The sequence below is a fragment of the Magallana gigas genome, chromosome 3 (genome assembly GCF_963853765.1).
Source record: "Magallana gigas chromosome 3, xbMagGiga1.1, whole genome shotgun sequence".
NCBI classification, from domain to species: domain Eukaryota; kingdom Metazoa; phylum Mollusca; class Bivalvia; order Ostreida; family Ostreidae; genus Magallana; species Magallana gigas.
Window position 1 is genome coordinate 40,350,816 of NC_088855.1, and position 15,826 is coordinate 40,366,641.

Genomic DNA, 15,826 nt, shown 5'->3' on the forward strand with positions numbered 1-15,826 from the left:
CTGAAGAGCTACTTGTCAGTGTATAAAATTCTAAGATTAAAAGTGATCAATTCCCCTACCAAAGCATGAAGTTTATTAAGGCATCTTTTTTTGATTATCAATAAAGTGACAGTCATTGAACTCAGAAATAATTTGACAATAAAAGATTTTAGGATGTCCTTGTCACCTTTGTTCTTTCATTCCACTGCAGTTTGAATTTTGAAATATGTACCATATATATAAAGTATGTTGTTTTACCATTTCACATGAAGAAACTGCTAATGGTTCCACTCACCCCACCCCACCCCTCCTATTTGTAATACATGTATGTCATTTAGTATACACATTGTTAATGTGAAAGATTTTAAGGAGGCTGGATGGTCAACAAATTAGACATTAGATTTGCCAAAAATTTTAAATTATGATTTGTTTATCTATAAACTATTGTTTAAAAAAAAAACAACAACATGTATTTCACCTATAGTTTTTAAATTTGGTATTCTTCTATACTTTTATATAGAGCTCTTCTTCTAAAAGAGGTCAATACAGTCTGAAAATGGCCATGACCATCGAGTCTTCTTAATTCTAGATTATTGAAAAAATTTGGATATTAACATTTTGTAGAATTCTGGTCATGATAATACAAAATAATGTGAAAAAAATCAATGGGTGCATGCCCTAAATTGTGATGTAATGCATACATAGATTTGTCTTCCTCTGTATTTGTTGTTGTGGGAAAAAATCAAGCTATTACTGTTCAGTTATTGACTTGGAATTATCTTCATTGAAATTCTATAAAGATTTTCTCATTTCCTTGATCTATTTTATATTCAACATTTTGTACATACCAGTAGTTATTTTTTCTCTTGTAATTTAAGAAACTTACTCTCATTTCCAAAAAACAAATGGCATTGTACCATCTTTCTAAAAGTATTTGATTTGTGTAATTTTTGAAAAAAAAGTTGAAAGAGGGGTTAAAATTTACTTCTTAAAGGAAATTTATAACAAGAATTCTCAAATTAACAGGTTTTTATCATCAATCATGCAACATATATTTGATTTTCCTTTAGGAGCAGCTAAACATAAACAAGCATTGACTTTAATCTTATTTGTGTAGATTGCCCGAGGGGACGATGAATCGGGTGATGAAGATGATGTGATGGTGTCCACTGCACCGAAAGCCAGCTCAGGCACCAAGACAGCGGAGGAGGACAGAGTCTAGACACCCCCTCCCACACACACGCCCCCATGCACTTACTGTATTAAGAGAGAGCGGATTTTATTGGAGTGATTGACACATGAAAGCTTTTCTCAAAATATATTGTATGTGCATGTAAGTGACTGTGTATCTTATGGTTTACTGGAAATTTTACAGTCAATTTTGTCATCTTCACTTAACGTGACTTATGTATGTTGGGAGAGATATATAGTGCTAATCTAATAAAGGAAAAGGGGGGGGGGGATGTAAAGGATGGTAACTCCTGTAATGACTATATATATAGTTATACTCTAATCTGTTTGGAGGATTTGTTACTTGTTGATTGATTGAGACTGCTCGGTGTATTTATGTATGATATATACCAATAATATTGTTACATCATGTTGACATGATTGTTTTGTCACTTTTTAGATTTTATCTTCTATGATAATGTTCATAAATTTAATCATAACTCAATATATTTATTCTATGGGTATAGTCTAGTTGATTTTAATTTTTTTTCCTTAGGTTTTTACTAGTAAACGAAATGCGTTTTTTCTTATAGAAGTACATATATACTGATATTAAAAGTAATCAAGTTTCCTTTAACAGTTTTATTGTACACATGTATGTAGCACAAATAAACATTTCCAGTATTTTTCACAGTACTTAGGTATACAGGTACTTTGGATTATAAATAAGTTATGCATGATGATCTTTTACATCATTATTTTATGTTGATTTGATTTCGTACAATCAGTTTAATACATCATTCTTCCAATATTTATTGTGAATGTGTTGTTGGCCAATGGGGATTTTTTTAAGTCCAGGGTTATATATTATATATTTCATAAAAGTTTGAGGTAAAAAACGCATTTAGATTTTATGCATTAATTGTAAAGGAAATGTTGCAGACACTTTCTTCTTAAAGCTTTCTACCTTGGTTACAGTATATAGTTGCAAAGGACTTTGATTAATGCAGCAATTGTAGTACATGTAATACATATGTACTAATTGTAGCAGTGCATTGTAGGTGACAGTGTATCAGTGATTTTTTTCTTTAAGTCTGTCTCATTTATTGTTCATCAATATGTACAATATTAAGCATAATACAATCTTCAGCTTGACCTCATCTTGAACAATAGTTAAATTTTTATCAAGAAAAGAGAGATTATAGACAAAAATGTATCTTTAAGTAAATTTGATGACTAGCTGCAATGAAATATAATTTTTCTTATCTAAAAGAAACTGACCTTTTCTTGTGTTGTGCAAAAGATGTTGATGGTAGTTTACCGAGATACTGTTTTTAGTCTGGCCATCCTCTGTTGTTTATAGTACAGTTTTTTTCATTATTCCCTTCATTGAACGCTTTGTTGGATGAGTGGTTTGATTCATGGCTTTTAATATTAATATGCTCATAGATTGATCCAAAATGTGCAATTGTTTGCCCAAAGAAAAAAACTTTACCTACATGTAGAAGTGCAATGAGCTTTGTATACAGCTTCCATACCAGAAGTGATGATTGCTACTCTTTTCTGGGATATACACACTGGACAATCCTGTAGTTCTTATAGATGGCTGTTGACTTAACAATCACCCTATTACTCACTCAATGAAAGCTTTGTTGTCTTATTTTGTTTGTCTTGGAAAATGAACTTACTCAGAATGGGACTGTTGCTTGTCATAAACATTGTCAACCTGAAACTGTTTATGGAACATATTGTTTCCATGTTAAATCTTCCAGTTTTTATTTTTTATATTTGTTAGAATTTTTCTCTGCAATCAATTTGTATGTTTTGTTATACACTTTGTTATTATTATTTTCATACTCTTATTCTATGACGTGGAATACGCATAATGCTATGATTGAATCTCAGATTTTTATTTTATATACTTCTGAACCAATTAAACGCACTGTAGCCAATTTCAAAGTTGTTTTGTTCAGTTATAAAGAAAATGTTTCAATCCATGAAAATGTACATGTTTGATCCCTGTCCAAAACAGACGAATGTCTTAAAAACAGTTATCTCCACGTATTAAGTGGAGATAATCAATCGATGTGTATGTTATAGAAGATGTACGCGGAGGTTAAAGACAGTAAAAGATGTAATCTGTCTTGTATTTGTATACCCTCGTAGACTAACCCTTTATTCCCCCTCCCCTGAAGGGCAATAACTGTTGTAATGGCACCCTCTGTAGCATTGATTGCTGGATTGCAGGTATGGTGTACACGGGGTACATAGATGTGAATATTGTTACAAATTTTAAAATCAAATTCAATATAACAGAAACAAATCCTTATTAGCAATTTTAAAGGAGTCGCTGAAGTGCAATTTTTTGATAAATCAACATCGTAATGACGTCTCTTTACTTTCGGAAACGCAAAACTCGATCCTTGCGCCTGGAATAAACGACAAAATGAGAGGATGGCGAGTGCTTTTTGCGTATTCGTTTCTTTGTAGTCATTCTTTAGTATTAAGGTACCTCACTACACACAGACTCTTACTTTTTAAGACACTACGCCACAAGATGGCGATTTAAATGTTTTTTTTAAATTGTTTATATCTTCCGATTCGGTTGTATATCGTCGTAGCTAAGTGGTTAAAGTATTGGGCTTCTGGAACCAAAAATCATGAGTTCGAATCCGACTGGAGCTTTTGCTCATGTTTACTGAATTAAATTTTCGAAAATGTAATTTTTCATCCAAAATTGCACATTTTTTTGGCGTATTAGAGCCAAACGATTGTAAGCATGACTAGATTTCAAGACTTTTGCATGCATGTATATGCAAAAGCATTAGAATAGTTTGCAAAAGACCAGTCTCCAGTAAGACATTCATTATACGTTACCATATCAAGGCAAAAATCAAACAAACAAACATAAAAAAAATCCCACAACCAAACAAACTAGATATTGGTCATAAGGAAGAAGAATTAAGCTGTAATCCCTGTCTCCAAAAGTTTGGAGACAACGTTTAATAATATCAAACTGATTAATTATCTAAAACAAAGACGAGCATTGAGTTCATGGACTCATGTCCTCCCATGTGACCGGAGACGTACACAACGAGTGAATTCCGGATGTGACATCTGTGGTGTAGTCTCCGGATGTGGAGGGGAAGAAAAACGAACTGTTCAACGAAGATTCCGGGGGTCTACTTGTATCCCGAATTCCCTCTAGTTGGTAAATAAATCCAACCATTTTCATACAACTTTCAATCTGGTGATTGTGAAAGTGGTACGCCATCACTGACCAAGGAATAAGTGCGTTCATTAGCTCTCGCCTGACGGTGACCGAGACACAGGCAATAACTCTCTCCAACAAAGACAAATAGGGAGTCAGAATTTTGTTCATTTCTATATTTTTCAAACTTTTAAACGTACAAGAGGCGCTACAGGTATGGAGGGAGTTGTGGAGGTCTTTGAGTTGGACCAGATCTTGCTGGTTCTCACACTTGTCAACAAACGGTGCCAACTGAAAGAGTAGATCGATTTTCTTGCTGCAGATAGCAGGAACTTTTGCAGTGAAAACCTGCTGAAAGGGTGTAGTTAGAGCTGCCAGATTAACCGACCCCTTGATATTGTCATGAAGTCTCTCGTACACTAACCATGGGATATTGGTCCGAAGGGACCAAGCAAACAGGCCGGCCAATGTTTGGTCCCAAGCGGCTCCAAAATATCGCATGTTGAAGTGGTGTTCTCTGGTCAAGTCTTCTGTGTGGTCGTGGACCATCGATCGACTGCAGAGTGGCTTGTGTGTCACTGACGATATTTTGCACATTGGCCAGGGGTCCTCTTCCAGAATCAGTTCTACGACGTGCTCCATTGCTTTGCCTTTGTAACTTTGGCAGATTTTCAGAAAATAATACGTCTCTGATTCCACCCCTTCCTCGCTCTTCTCCTTTTGAATAAAAATCGGTCCACCTGGTTTAAAAATGTTATATTTAGGAAGTTCTTTGTATTCCTCCTTCGTTATGAGAAATCGAGAGACCGATTTATCATCCGATTCATAGTCTAACACCTCCAATAAGTAGATATTCATGTTGCTTAAAAGATTTTCTCTCTCCTCTTCCGGAAACGTGAACGAGAATTTGATATTGCCGACCATGGATTCATCGTCAAGTCCGACGGAGTCGGATCGATCCGGGCGGAACCAAAGTCCTTTAATTCTAGGATAATTCCGAAGGATGGAATAGTCCTGTGTAGGCAGCAAGGTCGTGGCTTGGTGGGTAATGACCGGAATTGCGTCATCAAAAGGCAGTACACAACTGACGCAATCGAATTTTGTGTAATACAGTTGAAGAAGCATGGGCCATTCATCTCCGCGGAGAGTCTCTGGAATGAGGTAGTATTGTTTAGTGTCTGTAGCTGGTCGCCATAGCGTTAAGGTTTCTTCCTCTAGAAACACATCTGTAATCTTTGTCGGCGGCAAGGATGTCTACCAAAAAATAAATAAATGAATAAAAAATACTTGTGTTTTATTGACACAATAATTATTTAAGGGACGCAATTAAAGAGTTTGCTTTTCATAAATACCTGCATATCAACTGCAAATCTACCATTATGTGTTAAATTTACCTTTCATTCTCAAGTTTCGCCCACTAAAATTGGGGTAGAATGTAGGTGGATTTTTGTACCTTTAATTCAGTATCGTACATGCAAGGACTTCATATTTTAAACTAAATATCATTCTTGTTTTGTATGAAGACGATTTCCTATTTATTTAGCTACATAAGTGTTATGTATGGTCAATTGAATCTCCACTCCAATAATTCAACAACAAAGGATTTCTCATTAATTAAGTGACTGATGATTAAGGCTTTGTTCTCAAAATATGTGTATTGATTGAGATTTAAGAATGAAGATAAGTGCGTTGATATGCAGGTATTGAGAGCTGACAGGTCGGGGTGTACATCTCTGTGATTGATCTGTGATAGACTAAATAGTTGAGAGGATTCCAGCACTTATAATCTTGTCTTCAGGATTCCAATACATATAATCTTGTCCACAGATTCTTGGTGTTAAATAGTCCATTAAACATCCTTGTTCGATCAGTTTGTTTGACTCGGCTCAAATCTGGAACGACATCTTGTTGAACGAACAGATTTTTATCAAAATTGATTGACGGTCAAAACCGTTATTTACAATTAAGCGATTGCAAATGAGTTAATATTTTATTGATTGATTGGTTTATAATGTGATTCTTAACGAATCTACAGCTAAAGTTTTAATCATTTTGCAAAAATACTTTTCAGTTTAACAAAAACATGACATTCATCGAAGATTCGGTTGAAATTGGGTTATCGATCGATATTCTGTCAGCATGTAAGATTAGGTAACACAAATAAATGCCAACACATAACTCTGAAGTGTGGAAAGAATTGTTTTATGTTGGGATGCCTAATATTGGTTAACTGTGCGATTTCTGAAGTCTCGATCGATAAAATAAAATGTCGTGGTGGGCGACAAGGCAATATATTATATAAAATGGTGTGGAAATTGATTTAATCATTTGGTCAATGAATAAAGAACCGAGTACTTTAGATATAAAATTGAACCATTAATTCACATAACATGCCCGTGAACTCGGGCGTCGAATTGTTCTTCTGTATGTCCCGAGAGGTTTATGAACCTGTATGTTAAATCCCTGATCAAACCCTACACACTTCTTATCTCGAAGTTTAGACAACGTCTTAGAGGAAGAAAGTCAAATTTACAAAGAAAACCCAACATTTACATGCCGAGGTAATGTGGGTATCGCTCAAGTCCACTGGACCGCAATAAAATCACGTAATTTACAGTATTTTGTATGGAATTTAATAGCCAAGTCTAGATCTGATAGCAAATAAATACTTTTTCGTTAAAATATGACTGAATGCAATATATTGATTTTTAATATAAACACAATATATCCTAACTACAGTTTATGCTCTCTCTCTCTCTCTCTCTCTCTCTCTCTCTCTCTCTCTCTCTCTCTCTCTCTCTCTCTCTCTCTCTCTCTCTCTCTCTGGGACTTTTAGCACCTTGTTGATGGAAGAATTGGGTGTTTACCAATCTATTTACCGACAATGGTGTTTTATGGTATCACATAGCCAATGTTAAAATGACCGAGCTAAGCTGATCAACCGACATTACGTAGATACCGGCTCCTAAGTATTCCTGTTAAACAAAATTTGAAACTACTTGAAAATCTCGAGGACTTTTAAATTGTTTTGCGTCTTTTTATTTAAAGTTTAATGTCGCCGAAATTCATCAGATTCAAACACATAAATCATTCAAACCTTTGCTTGGGTAAACCCTAATTTCTTCTTACAATTAGATATGAGTTTTTTGCACGATTGTTCATTACGGCGTTAAATTCGTCCACAGCGCTAATGATTTAAGAATATTTGCCCGATCTTGCAAACTCTAAAAACCTGAATAAATTTAAAAGCTTAATGACAAAATTTGTTTACTCTATGGTTTAAATAAATTTACGGGTCTAATGACATACAGTATTGAATTACTTCTTGTTCGTTGAATTTCTGCTTTTCCTTCTTGTTCGTTGAATTTCTGCTTTTCAAGGTTTCCATTTATTAATATTTATGTAAAGAGAATTTGAATTTTGAATTAGATGAAGCTAACGATTTGGCATGCGAATTGTATTCATATAATCATGTTTCTAATAAGGAAGCTTGTATATGGTGTATTTGGTTTTCTAACTACAACCATCTCTTTCTCTCTCGGTCTCTCTCTCTCGGTCTGTCTCTCTGTGTATCTGTCTGTCTGTCTGTCTGTCTGTCTCTCTCTCTCTCTCAATAGAAATGTTTTAGTAGAAATTACAACGAAATCAACTTACCTTAACGTTAACCTTGGACTGGTTGATAAAATTATTGTTCAATCCATCTGCTCCTTCCATCATTCTTGTAGTCTAAGTCTCCATAGCAATAGAATGAATCTCTATGAATCCATTTTTTTAGAATGGGTAACACATATAAACGCATAAAATTGCGGTGCCCGTAAAAGTGTTGTGGATTTCTGTGGACGGGTACCTGTCGGACGCCCTCAGTGTTCACTGCTTGCGCCGATCACCGCCGATTGATCGCTTTATCTGATCTACGTATGTACAGGTATATCCTCGATCACCGGCATGTCAACGAACCTTAAAATACCCAACAAAATTGATTTTTTTTAAATACTTCACTTGTCTCTTGCGATAGAGCAATTTACGAGAGTTGGTTTGAGGACATTCATACAGAATTGGAACGCACGTTTTCTGCGTTTCTGAAATTTTAAATGTAATTTTTCTGTATAGAGCTACACCAATAATAGTTTTGTATAGCAACAATGTAAATATATCGTTGGAAGGAGAGATAGAAAATCAATTACAAAACGATGTAACCAGATTTCAATTGTTACATAATATCACGACCAATGATCGATGGTTGATTAATACCAACATCCAAGGTTTCGAAATTGGACCGTATTAAACGATGTGAATATTTATTCAATTACGGGTCAGTTTGCTCTATTAACTGTCCATCGTATAATACCGAATTATAATTATTAGTCCATAAAGCCATACTGGTCAGCTACTAATGTCCTATTACCCCTTGGGCTATCATTGGTATATGTATATATACGAGTACTAGAGCAGCAGGTGTCCAGCTGCCAGTGATGACCATTGAATCCATTGGAAGGACTTCGTGTATATGTACATGTAAGTACATCACCATAGAAAACTCCACTTTTATTTATTTCTTTACTTTGCTACTTTACTTTACTTTACTTTCCCTGTTTTGGTTATCTAGATTTACGAAAATTTATATTATAGATTTGATATTACATGTAGATACTTTTCATATACACCGAACAAATGGCGTACATCACACCAAGTGCTAACAGTAAACTTAAGATTACTTATCTATTTATCCATGAATTTATTTACAGCTTCAAAATGCTCGGTCGCGTTCGATTTGTTTTTCTCGTGCTGGTGACGATAACAATTGGACACGCCTACAATACAGGGCGATATCATCCAATCATAAAGCGAGCTGCTGTCTGTAGAGAGGAGGACGGACACTTGTGGTACGAGAACGAGTGCGTCTGCGTGGACGGAAGAACCAAGTGTTGCTGTGGATCCGAGGGAATACGATGTACCCAGCTCATCTCGTGTTGGTGATATGTCAGTGCTTCACCAAATTGACATTGTTATGACAGATGTGCACGTGTACACGTTTAAATGATATACACGGAAACATGAAATCATTTATAAACGATTAGTTGTTTTGTTTCTCGAACAAAGTAAAGATAGGAAATGATACTATCTTTTTATCACGTAATAAAACCATCTGAGAAATTTTGAATTTTGTTGGTTCAAGCGTATCGATATGTGTAATATTGTTTTAGCCAACAAAAAAGATCGTTTTTCCTTGGCTATAGATAAGCTATACTTGAAGTATAAGCGAAAAAAACCACCCGTCGAATAGTCGGTACTGTGTTGGTTCTGCTTTGGTTAAGTTTTTAATTTTGATCGAATTTAATTACTATAGTAAACTTTTTATATTTGATAAAAACGTTCCGATGCATGTGATGTTTGTCTTTGCAGCTGAAAAAGAAACATGCGGACACAAAGGATACAATATCCGCTTTTGTCTACTAACATAAAGGCTATTCTTTTTTTTAAAATAATTTTTTTTTTTAAATCAGAAAAACATCGTAAATATCACATATCCAAATGTGAAAAATCTTAAATAGATAAATTTTGGGTACATATCAAGTAAAAGTCATCTAGAAGTCATCTAAAACTAGCAAGTACATGTAATAACTCAACAGATATATCGCTATAGAAACTTGTTTATTTGACTAAAAGGCTAGTTTCACTATCCAGTCTAATTTGAATGTCTCAATGGTGCCGTCTCAAATACATGACCTGCTCTCACTGCAGTGTATTTTTCCTGATCCACAACAACATTCGTGCTCAGAGTCCACACAAAAGCACTCGTTTTCAAACCACATATGCCCATTCTCGTCCGTACATATCGCGGAACGCTTCTGAATGGAGTGACCTCTCCTGGTATTGTAGGCTTCTCCAATCACCGCCAAAACCAGTACAAGAAAAACTAATCGAACACTCGTACCGCTATGCATGATTGTCAAAATAAAGTCTGCAAATAAGAGAATACCCAAACAATTTAGAAACAATTCATCGTTACGTGATTCACTAAAATATACAAACTTTACTACTTACTTGTTGAGTTGTGGTGTCCCAGGGTTTGATAATTCCCCTGGATGCTTGTCTCCATTTATATCAAATGCCTGAAAAAGACGTCGCAGTTAACGTGGTTACGTAAAACTTGCCACAATCTGTTCCTTCCGGATGTCCATAAATATGTATGTGCTCCGGTAACACTTAAGACTATAGCATGCCGTTCAGGTATTTTGTGTGTACCGTATCACTTCTACGCAACAGGGTTTTTTTGTTATTACGTTGTAACCTTGACATAATGGCAAATTCTAGAATTTAATGTCCAACAATGTTTAAACACATACTAGTAATCAAACAAACTTGGGAAAAAAATCCCACATCAAAATTCTCCTTCCAGCATATGTACAAGTGTAGATATTTGTAATTCATTATCGAAAAACAAATGGTGACAGAAATTAGCAAGATTTGTTTTTATTCAACAATTTAAAATCAATCGTGGCGAATGACATTTTATTAACTTGAGATTTATGACAAATCTATGTCAGGTTTCAAAAACCATTTCTAACATTTACACTTTTTATGAACAGATACCCTAGCGACACTATAAAACATTCATGGCATTAAAAGCATAAGTTTTCGACATCTTATTTAATCAGAGATATCCATTTACGTGCTAATTCCACTTGACTACAGGGTACTGTTCTTAAGCCAGAGTATTTTCTTTAAATATTTTATGCATGTCCATATAAATATAATATAGAAAGCATACTCTAAAGAAAACATAAGCTGCATTTATAATTTATAAGCAAAGTATTGATGTTCTTTAACATATTGTTAACGCAATTATACATCTCTATTTTCAAAACTAATGAAGTGTATTTTCAAAAAAACAGAGAGACTATGGCAGTTGACTGTTCAATAATTAATAAAAATGCTAATAGTCACTGAAATCTGCCATAAATTTGATTAAGTAACCACGTCTATACACCTGTTGCTCTCCCCCCGAAACCTACTCCGTCTGTCCCTGCCCTCATCCTGGCCTTCAACTCACTCCAGTACCTAGTTTTGTCGGTCAACAATGCTCAATTTAACGTGCAACAAGAAGCATCCATTTAACTACAAAAAAAAAAACCCAAAACAAATGAGGACAAGTAATTTCATAATATATAAATTGCTAGAAAATTCTTCTATGTAATTATTATGCTATTGATTTACAGTTATATATATTTACAGAGGTTTATTATCTTTTCCATGACTTGACCGCTAAAGCAAAGACATCTTGACCAGATCATCGTAGCTAAAACAAGTGACTAAAGCTATATACGTTTACAGGACCGATACTTCTGAAAAATCTTGATAGTCTAACAGTATCTAACTTATTTGAAGAGTACTTGCAATATGATAGGAAACACATTGAAACTCAGGTGAGTGTTTGGTAGGCAACTTGAAAACCATTAAACGCATGGTCATAATTAAATTCCAAAATTATTTGAAAATATATCTTGTCATTTAAGGTAACATATTATTACACAGTGGAAGAAAAACAAAATTCAACTTTTATTGTAAATTTTCAATCAATACATCAATGACCAATAAATGATATTAATTCATTCATGATTGACAATTTTTGTGTACCTTTGTACACAAAGGTACCTTTTTTAAGGAAAAACAATTTTGAGACTTATTTCGTTGTTTTGGAAAAAATACACAGTAAAGAGATATTTGACCAAAACAAGATGCTCTAATTGGCTGTAGGCATTAGTCTTATTTATCATTTTTATAAAGTTACATGCATAGTCATCACAGTTCTCAAAAAAAAAAAATTCAGCGCATATTGTTTTAACGAAAAAGCTGGAACATTCTACTATAGAAATATGTAGAAAAAAGTGGAAAAATCTAAATAATACAAAGGGGGGGGGGATGTAGGCAACTTTACTAACAATGAAGGGCATTCGGACTAGCATAATAGATCAAAATTACTACACTTGCTAGAAATTCATAAAGATGTGAGTAATAGTTTTGTCGACACTATGTATTTTAAAGTTTTAAGTCGACAGATAATCGTTGATTATTTCTAGGTCAATGATGTATTGTACAATGCTGACAGATATATTTCTTTGGAAACTTGTTTATTTGACTCAAAGGCTAGTTTCACTGTCTAGTCTAATTTGAATGTCTCAGTGGTGCCGTCTCAATCACATGACCTGCTCTCAATGCAGTGTATTTCTCCTGATCCACAACAACACTTGTGCTCAAAGTCCACACAATAGCACTCGTTTTCAAACCACAGATACCCATTCTCGTCCGTACATACCGGGGAACGCTTCTGAATGGAGTGACCTCTTCTGGTATTGTAGGCTTCACCAATCACCGCCAAAATCAGTACAAGAAAAACCAATCGAACACTCGTACCGCTATGCATGATTGTCAAAATAAAGTCTGCAAATTAGAGAACACCCAAACAATTTAGAAACAACTCATCGTTACGTGATTCACAAAAATATACAAACTTTACTACTTACTTGTTGAGTTGTGGTGTCCCAGGGTTTGATAATTCCCCTGGATGCTTGTCTCCATTTATATCAAATGTCTGAAAGAGACGTCGCAGTTAACGTGGTTACGTAAAACTTGCCACAATCTGTTCCTTCCGGATGTCCATATATATGATTGTGCTCCGGTAACACTGAAGACTACAGCATGCCATTCAGGTATTTTGTGTGTACCGTATCACTTCTACGCAACAGGCGGTTTTTGTTATTACGTTGTAACCTTGACATAATAGCAAATTCTAGAATTTAATGTCCAACAATGTTTAAACACATACTAGTAAAAAAAAATAGAAAAAAATCCCACATCAAAATCATCCTTACGAGTGTAGATATTTGTAATTCATTATCGAAAAACAAATGGTGACAGAAATTGGCAAGATTTGTTTTTATTCAACAATTTAAAATTAATCATGGCGAATGACATTTTATTAACTTGAGATTTATGAAAAATCTATGTCAGGTTTCAAAAACCATTTCTAACATTTACACTTTTTTATGAACAGATACCCTAGCGACACTATAAAATATTCATGGCACTAAGAGGATACGTTTTCGATATCTTTTTTAATCAGAGATATCCATTTACGTGCTAATTCCACTTGACTACAGGGTACAGTTCTTAAGCCAGAGTATTTTCTTTAAATATTTTATGCATGTCCATATAAATATAATGTAGAAAACATACTCTAAAGAAAACATAAGCTGCATTTATAATTTATAAGTAAAGTATTGATGTTCTTTAACATATTGTTAACGCAATTATACATCTCTATTTTCAAAACTAATGAAGTGTTTTTTCAAAAAAACAGAGAGACTATGGCAGTTGACTGTTCAATAATTAATAAAAATGCTAATAGTCACTGAAATCTGCCATAAATTTGATTAAGTAACCACGTGTATACACCTGTTGCTCTCCCCCCGAAACCTACTCCATCTGTCCCTGCTCTCATCCTGGCCTTCTGAATAACCTCACTCCAGTACCTAGTTTTGTCGGTCAACAATGCTCAATTTAACGTGCAACAAAAAGCATCCATTTAACTACAAAAAAAAAAAACAACCCCAAAACAAATGAGGACAAGTAATTTCATAATATATAAATTGCTAGAAAATTCTTCTATGTAATTATTATGCTATTGATTTACAGTTATAGGTTTAATATCTTTTCCATGACTTGACCGCTAAAGCAAAGACATCTTGACCAGATCATCGTAGCTAAAACAAGTGGCTAAAGCTACAGTGTATATACGTTTACAGTACCGATACTTCTGAAAAATCTTGATAGTCTAACAGTATCTAACTTATTTGAAGGGTACTTGCAATATGATAGGAAACACATTGAAACTCATGTGAGTGTTTGGAAGGCAACTTGAAGACCACTAAACGCATGGTCATAATTACATTCCAAAATTATTTGAAAATATATCTTGACATTTAAGGTAACATATTATTACATTCATGATTGACAATTTCTGTGTACCTTTGTACACAAAGGTACCTTATTTAAGGAAAAACAATTTTGAGACTTATTTCGTATTTTGGAAAAAATACACAGTAAAGAGATATTTGACCAAAACTCGATGCTCTAATTGGCTGTAGGCTGAGTAGTCTTATTTATCATTTACTATAAAGTTACATGTACAGTCATCACAGTTCTCAAAAAAAAAAAAATATAGCGCATATTGTTTTAACGAAAGAGCTGGAACATTCTACTATAGAAATATGTAGAAAAAAGTGGAAAAATCTAAATAATACAAAGGGGGGGGGGGGGTAGGCAACTTTACTAACAATGAAGGGCATTCGGACTAGCATAATAGATCAAAATAAATTACTACACTTGCTAGAAATTCATAAAGATGTGAGTAATAGTTTTGTCGACACTATGTATTTTAAAGTTTTAAGCCGACAGATAATCGTTGATTATTTCTAGGTGAATGATGTATTGTACAATGCTGACAGAGAAAGGAATATTCAAAGCAAAGTTGTGAATATTTCGACGACATCTGAGTTGAGTTGATGGAGAAGAAGAATAAACTCGGGTGTAAAAATTGTTTTACGAATTTGGTTGCGAACAGTTATGTAAACATAAAAAGACAATAATATTGGTTTTGGTAAATGATGTTTATTTCAAACTTTCTATTGTAAACTAATACGAAATCGGTGTAGGTTTATCAGTCTTTAATCAACCGCAAAGGATCGTTTACAGTTGAATATGTTTTTACATGCAAATCCGTTTATGTAATTTTTCTAAAGATTCATATGGGCTATGAAAGTATGGACGCGCGTCCAGAATTTTTTCCCCGGGGGGGGGGGGGTTGGAATTATGAGGGAAAAATGTTTTCTGGATCTGGAGTCCTGAGCGGGGGGGGGGGGGGGTTAAGACTTTTCGGAGGTTTACTATGCTGATTTAAAAAGAATGTGAATATAAACAATAAAATATGTTCAAGATTCATTGAGCTATGAAGGTTTGAGGAATTGAGGTAGTAATCATTGCAAAAAAAATTAAAAATACATAGCCAGCTTTTTTTTTGTTTGTTTGTTTTGTTTTGTTGTTTTTTGTAATTTTTTTGCATAGTAAGGCCATCCCAAGTTTTTTTGTTTTTTTTGTTTTTTTGTAAGTTTTTTTGTCTATGGAAAGTTTTGTTTTAAGCATGAATATCAAATAAAACATACATTTGCACAAAAATGTACATGTACTCTTCATCTTTTGAAATACATATACTAGAAGTTTAAATTTGCTTTGTTTTACCATATCTGCCGAAGATTTGGAATTTTAAAGATTATTTTTTATCCTGCGTGAAGAAATTACTAAAATAATGATAATAAATTTTATTTAAGGAAATACACATGTACTAAAGTGTGTTTTTCTGTTGATTTCTGGGTTTTTTTTTAAATCTAGGTTTTTGGTTTTTGTGTG

General features: G+C 34.1%; 2 protein-coding genes and 2 long non-coding RNA genes across 14 annotated transcripts in view; 2 read left to right on the plus strand and 2 right to left on the minus strand.

The window, feature by feature from the left end:
- Positions 1–3,108, plus strand: part of LOC105345893 (anoctamin-7) — a 27,089-nt gene extending 23,981 nt beyond the window's left edge. For all 9 annotated transcript variants that reach the window (XM_066079764.1, XM_034443342.2, XM_066079765.1 and 6 more), the window contains one exon: positions 1,097–3,108. In XM_066079764.1, coding sequence (XP_065935836.1) covers positions 1,097–1,201 — 105 coding nt within the window. In that variant the 3' untranslated portion in view covers positions 1,202–3,108. The remainder of the gene's footprint in view (positions 1–1,096) is intronic.
- On the minus strand, positions 1,443–8,398 carry LOC105330151 (uncharacterized). Its single transcript, XM_011431746.4, has 2 exons — positions 8,015–8,398; positions 1,443–5,614 (listed from the first exon to the last, which is right to left on the minus strand). The coding sequence occupies exons 1-2, from the start codon at positions 8,075–8,077 to the stop codon at positions 4,202–4,204; spliced, it is 1,476 nt and encodes a 491-aa protein (XP_011430048.3). The 5' UTR covers positions 8,078–8,398; the 3' UTR covers positions 1,443–4,201.
- On the plus strand, positions 8,391–9,399 carry LOC136273956 (uncharacterized). The gene is made up of 2 exons (XR_010712195.1): positions 8,391–8,875; positions 9,106–9,399. It is a non-coding gene; the product is annotated as an uncharacterized lncRNA (long non-coding RNA).
- Positions 9,400–9,993: 594 nt separating this feature from the next.
- LOC105346269 (uncharacterized) lies at positions 9,994–13,922 on the minus strand. 3 transcript variants are annotated; one of them, XR_010712193.1, is made up of 4 exons: positions 13,842–13,922; positions 12,886–12,953; positions 10,406–12,802; positions 9,994–10,322 (listed from the first exon to the last, which is right to left on the minus strand). It is a non-coding gene; the product is annotated as an uncharacterized lncRNA (long non-coding RNA). The 3 variants fall into 3 exon arrangements; XR_010712194.1 differs by lacking the exon at positions 13,842–13,922 and adding an exon at positions 13,817–13,834; XR_010712192.1 differs by lacking the exon at positions 13,842–13,922 and having other exon boundaries at positions 12,886–13,138.
- Positions 13,923–15,826: the final 1,904 nt, after the last annotated feature.

Coding starts and splice junctions, on each gene's coding strand:
- LOC105330151 (XM_011431746.4), bottom strand. CDS start 8,077: ATGATGGAAGGAGCAGATGGATTGAACAATAATTTTATCAACCAGTCC. Junction 5,615..8,014: donor AGTCCAAGGTTAACGTTAAG/GTAAGTTGATTT, acceptor ATTTTTTGGTAG/ACATCCTTGCCGCCGACAAA.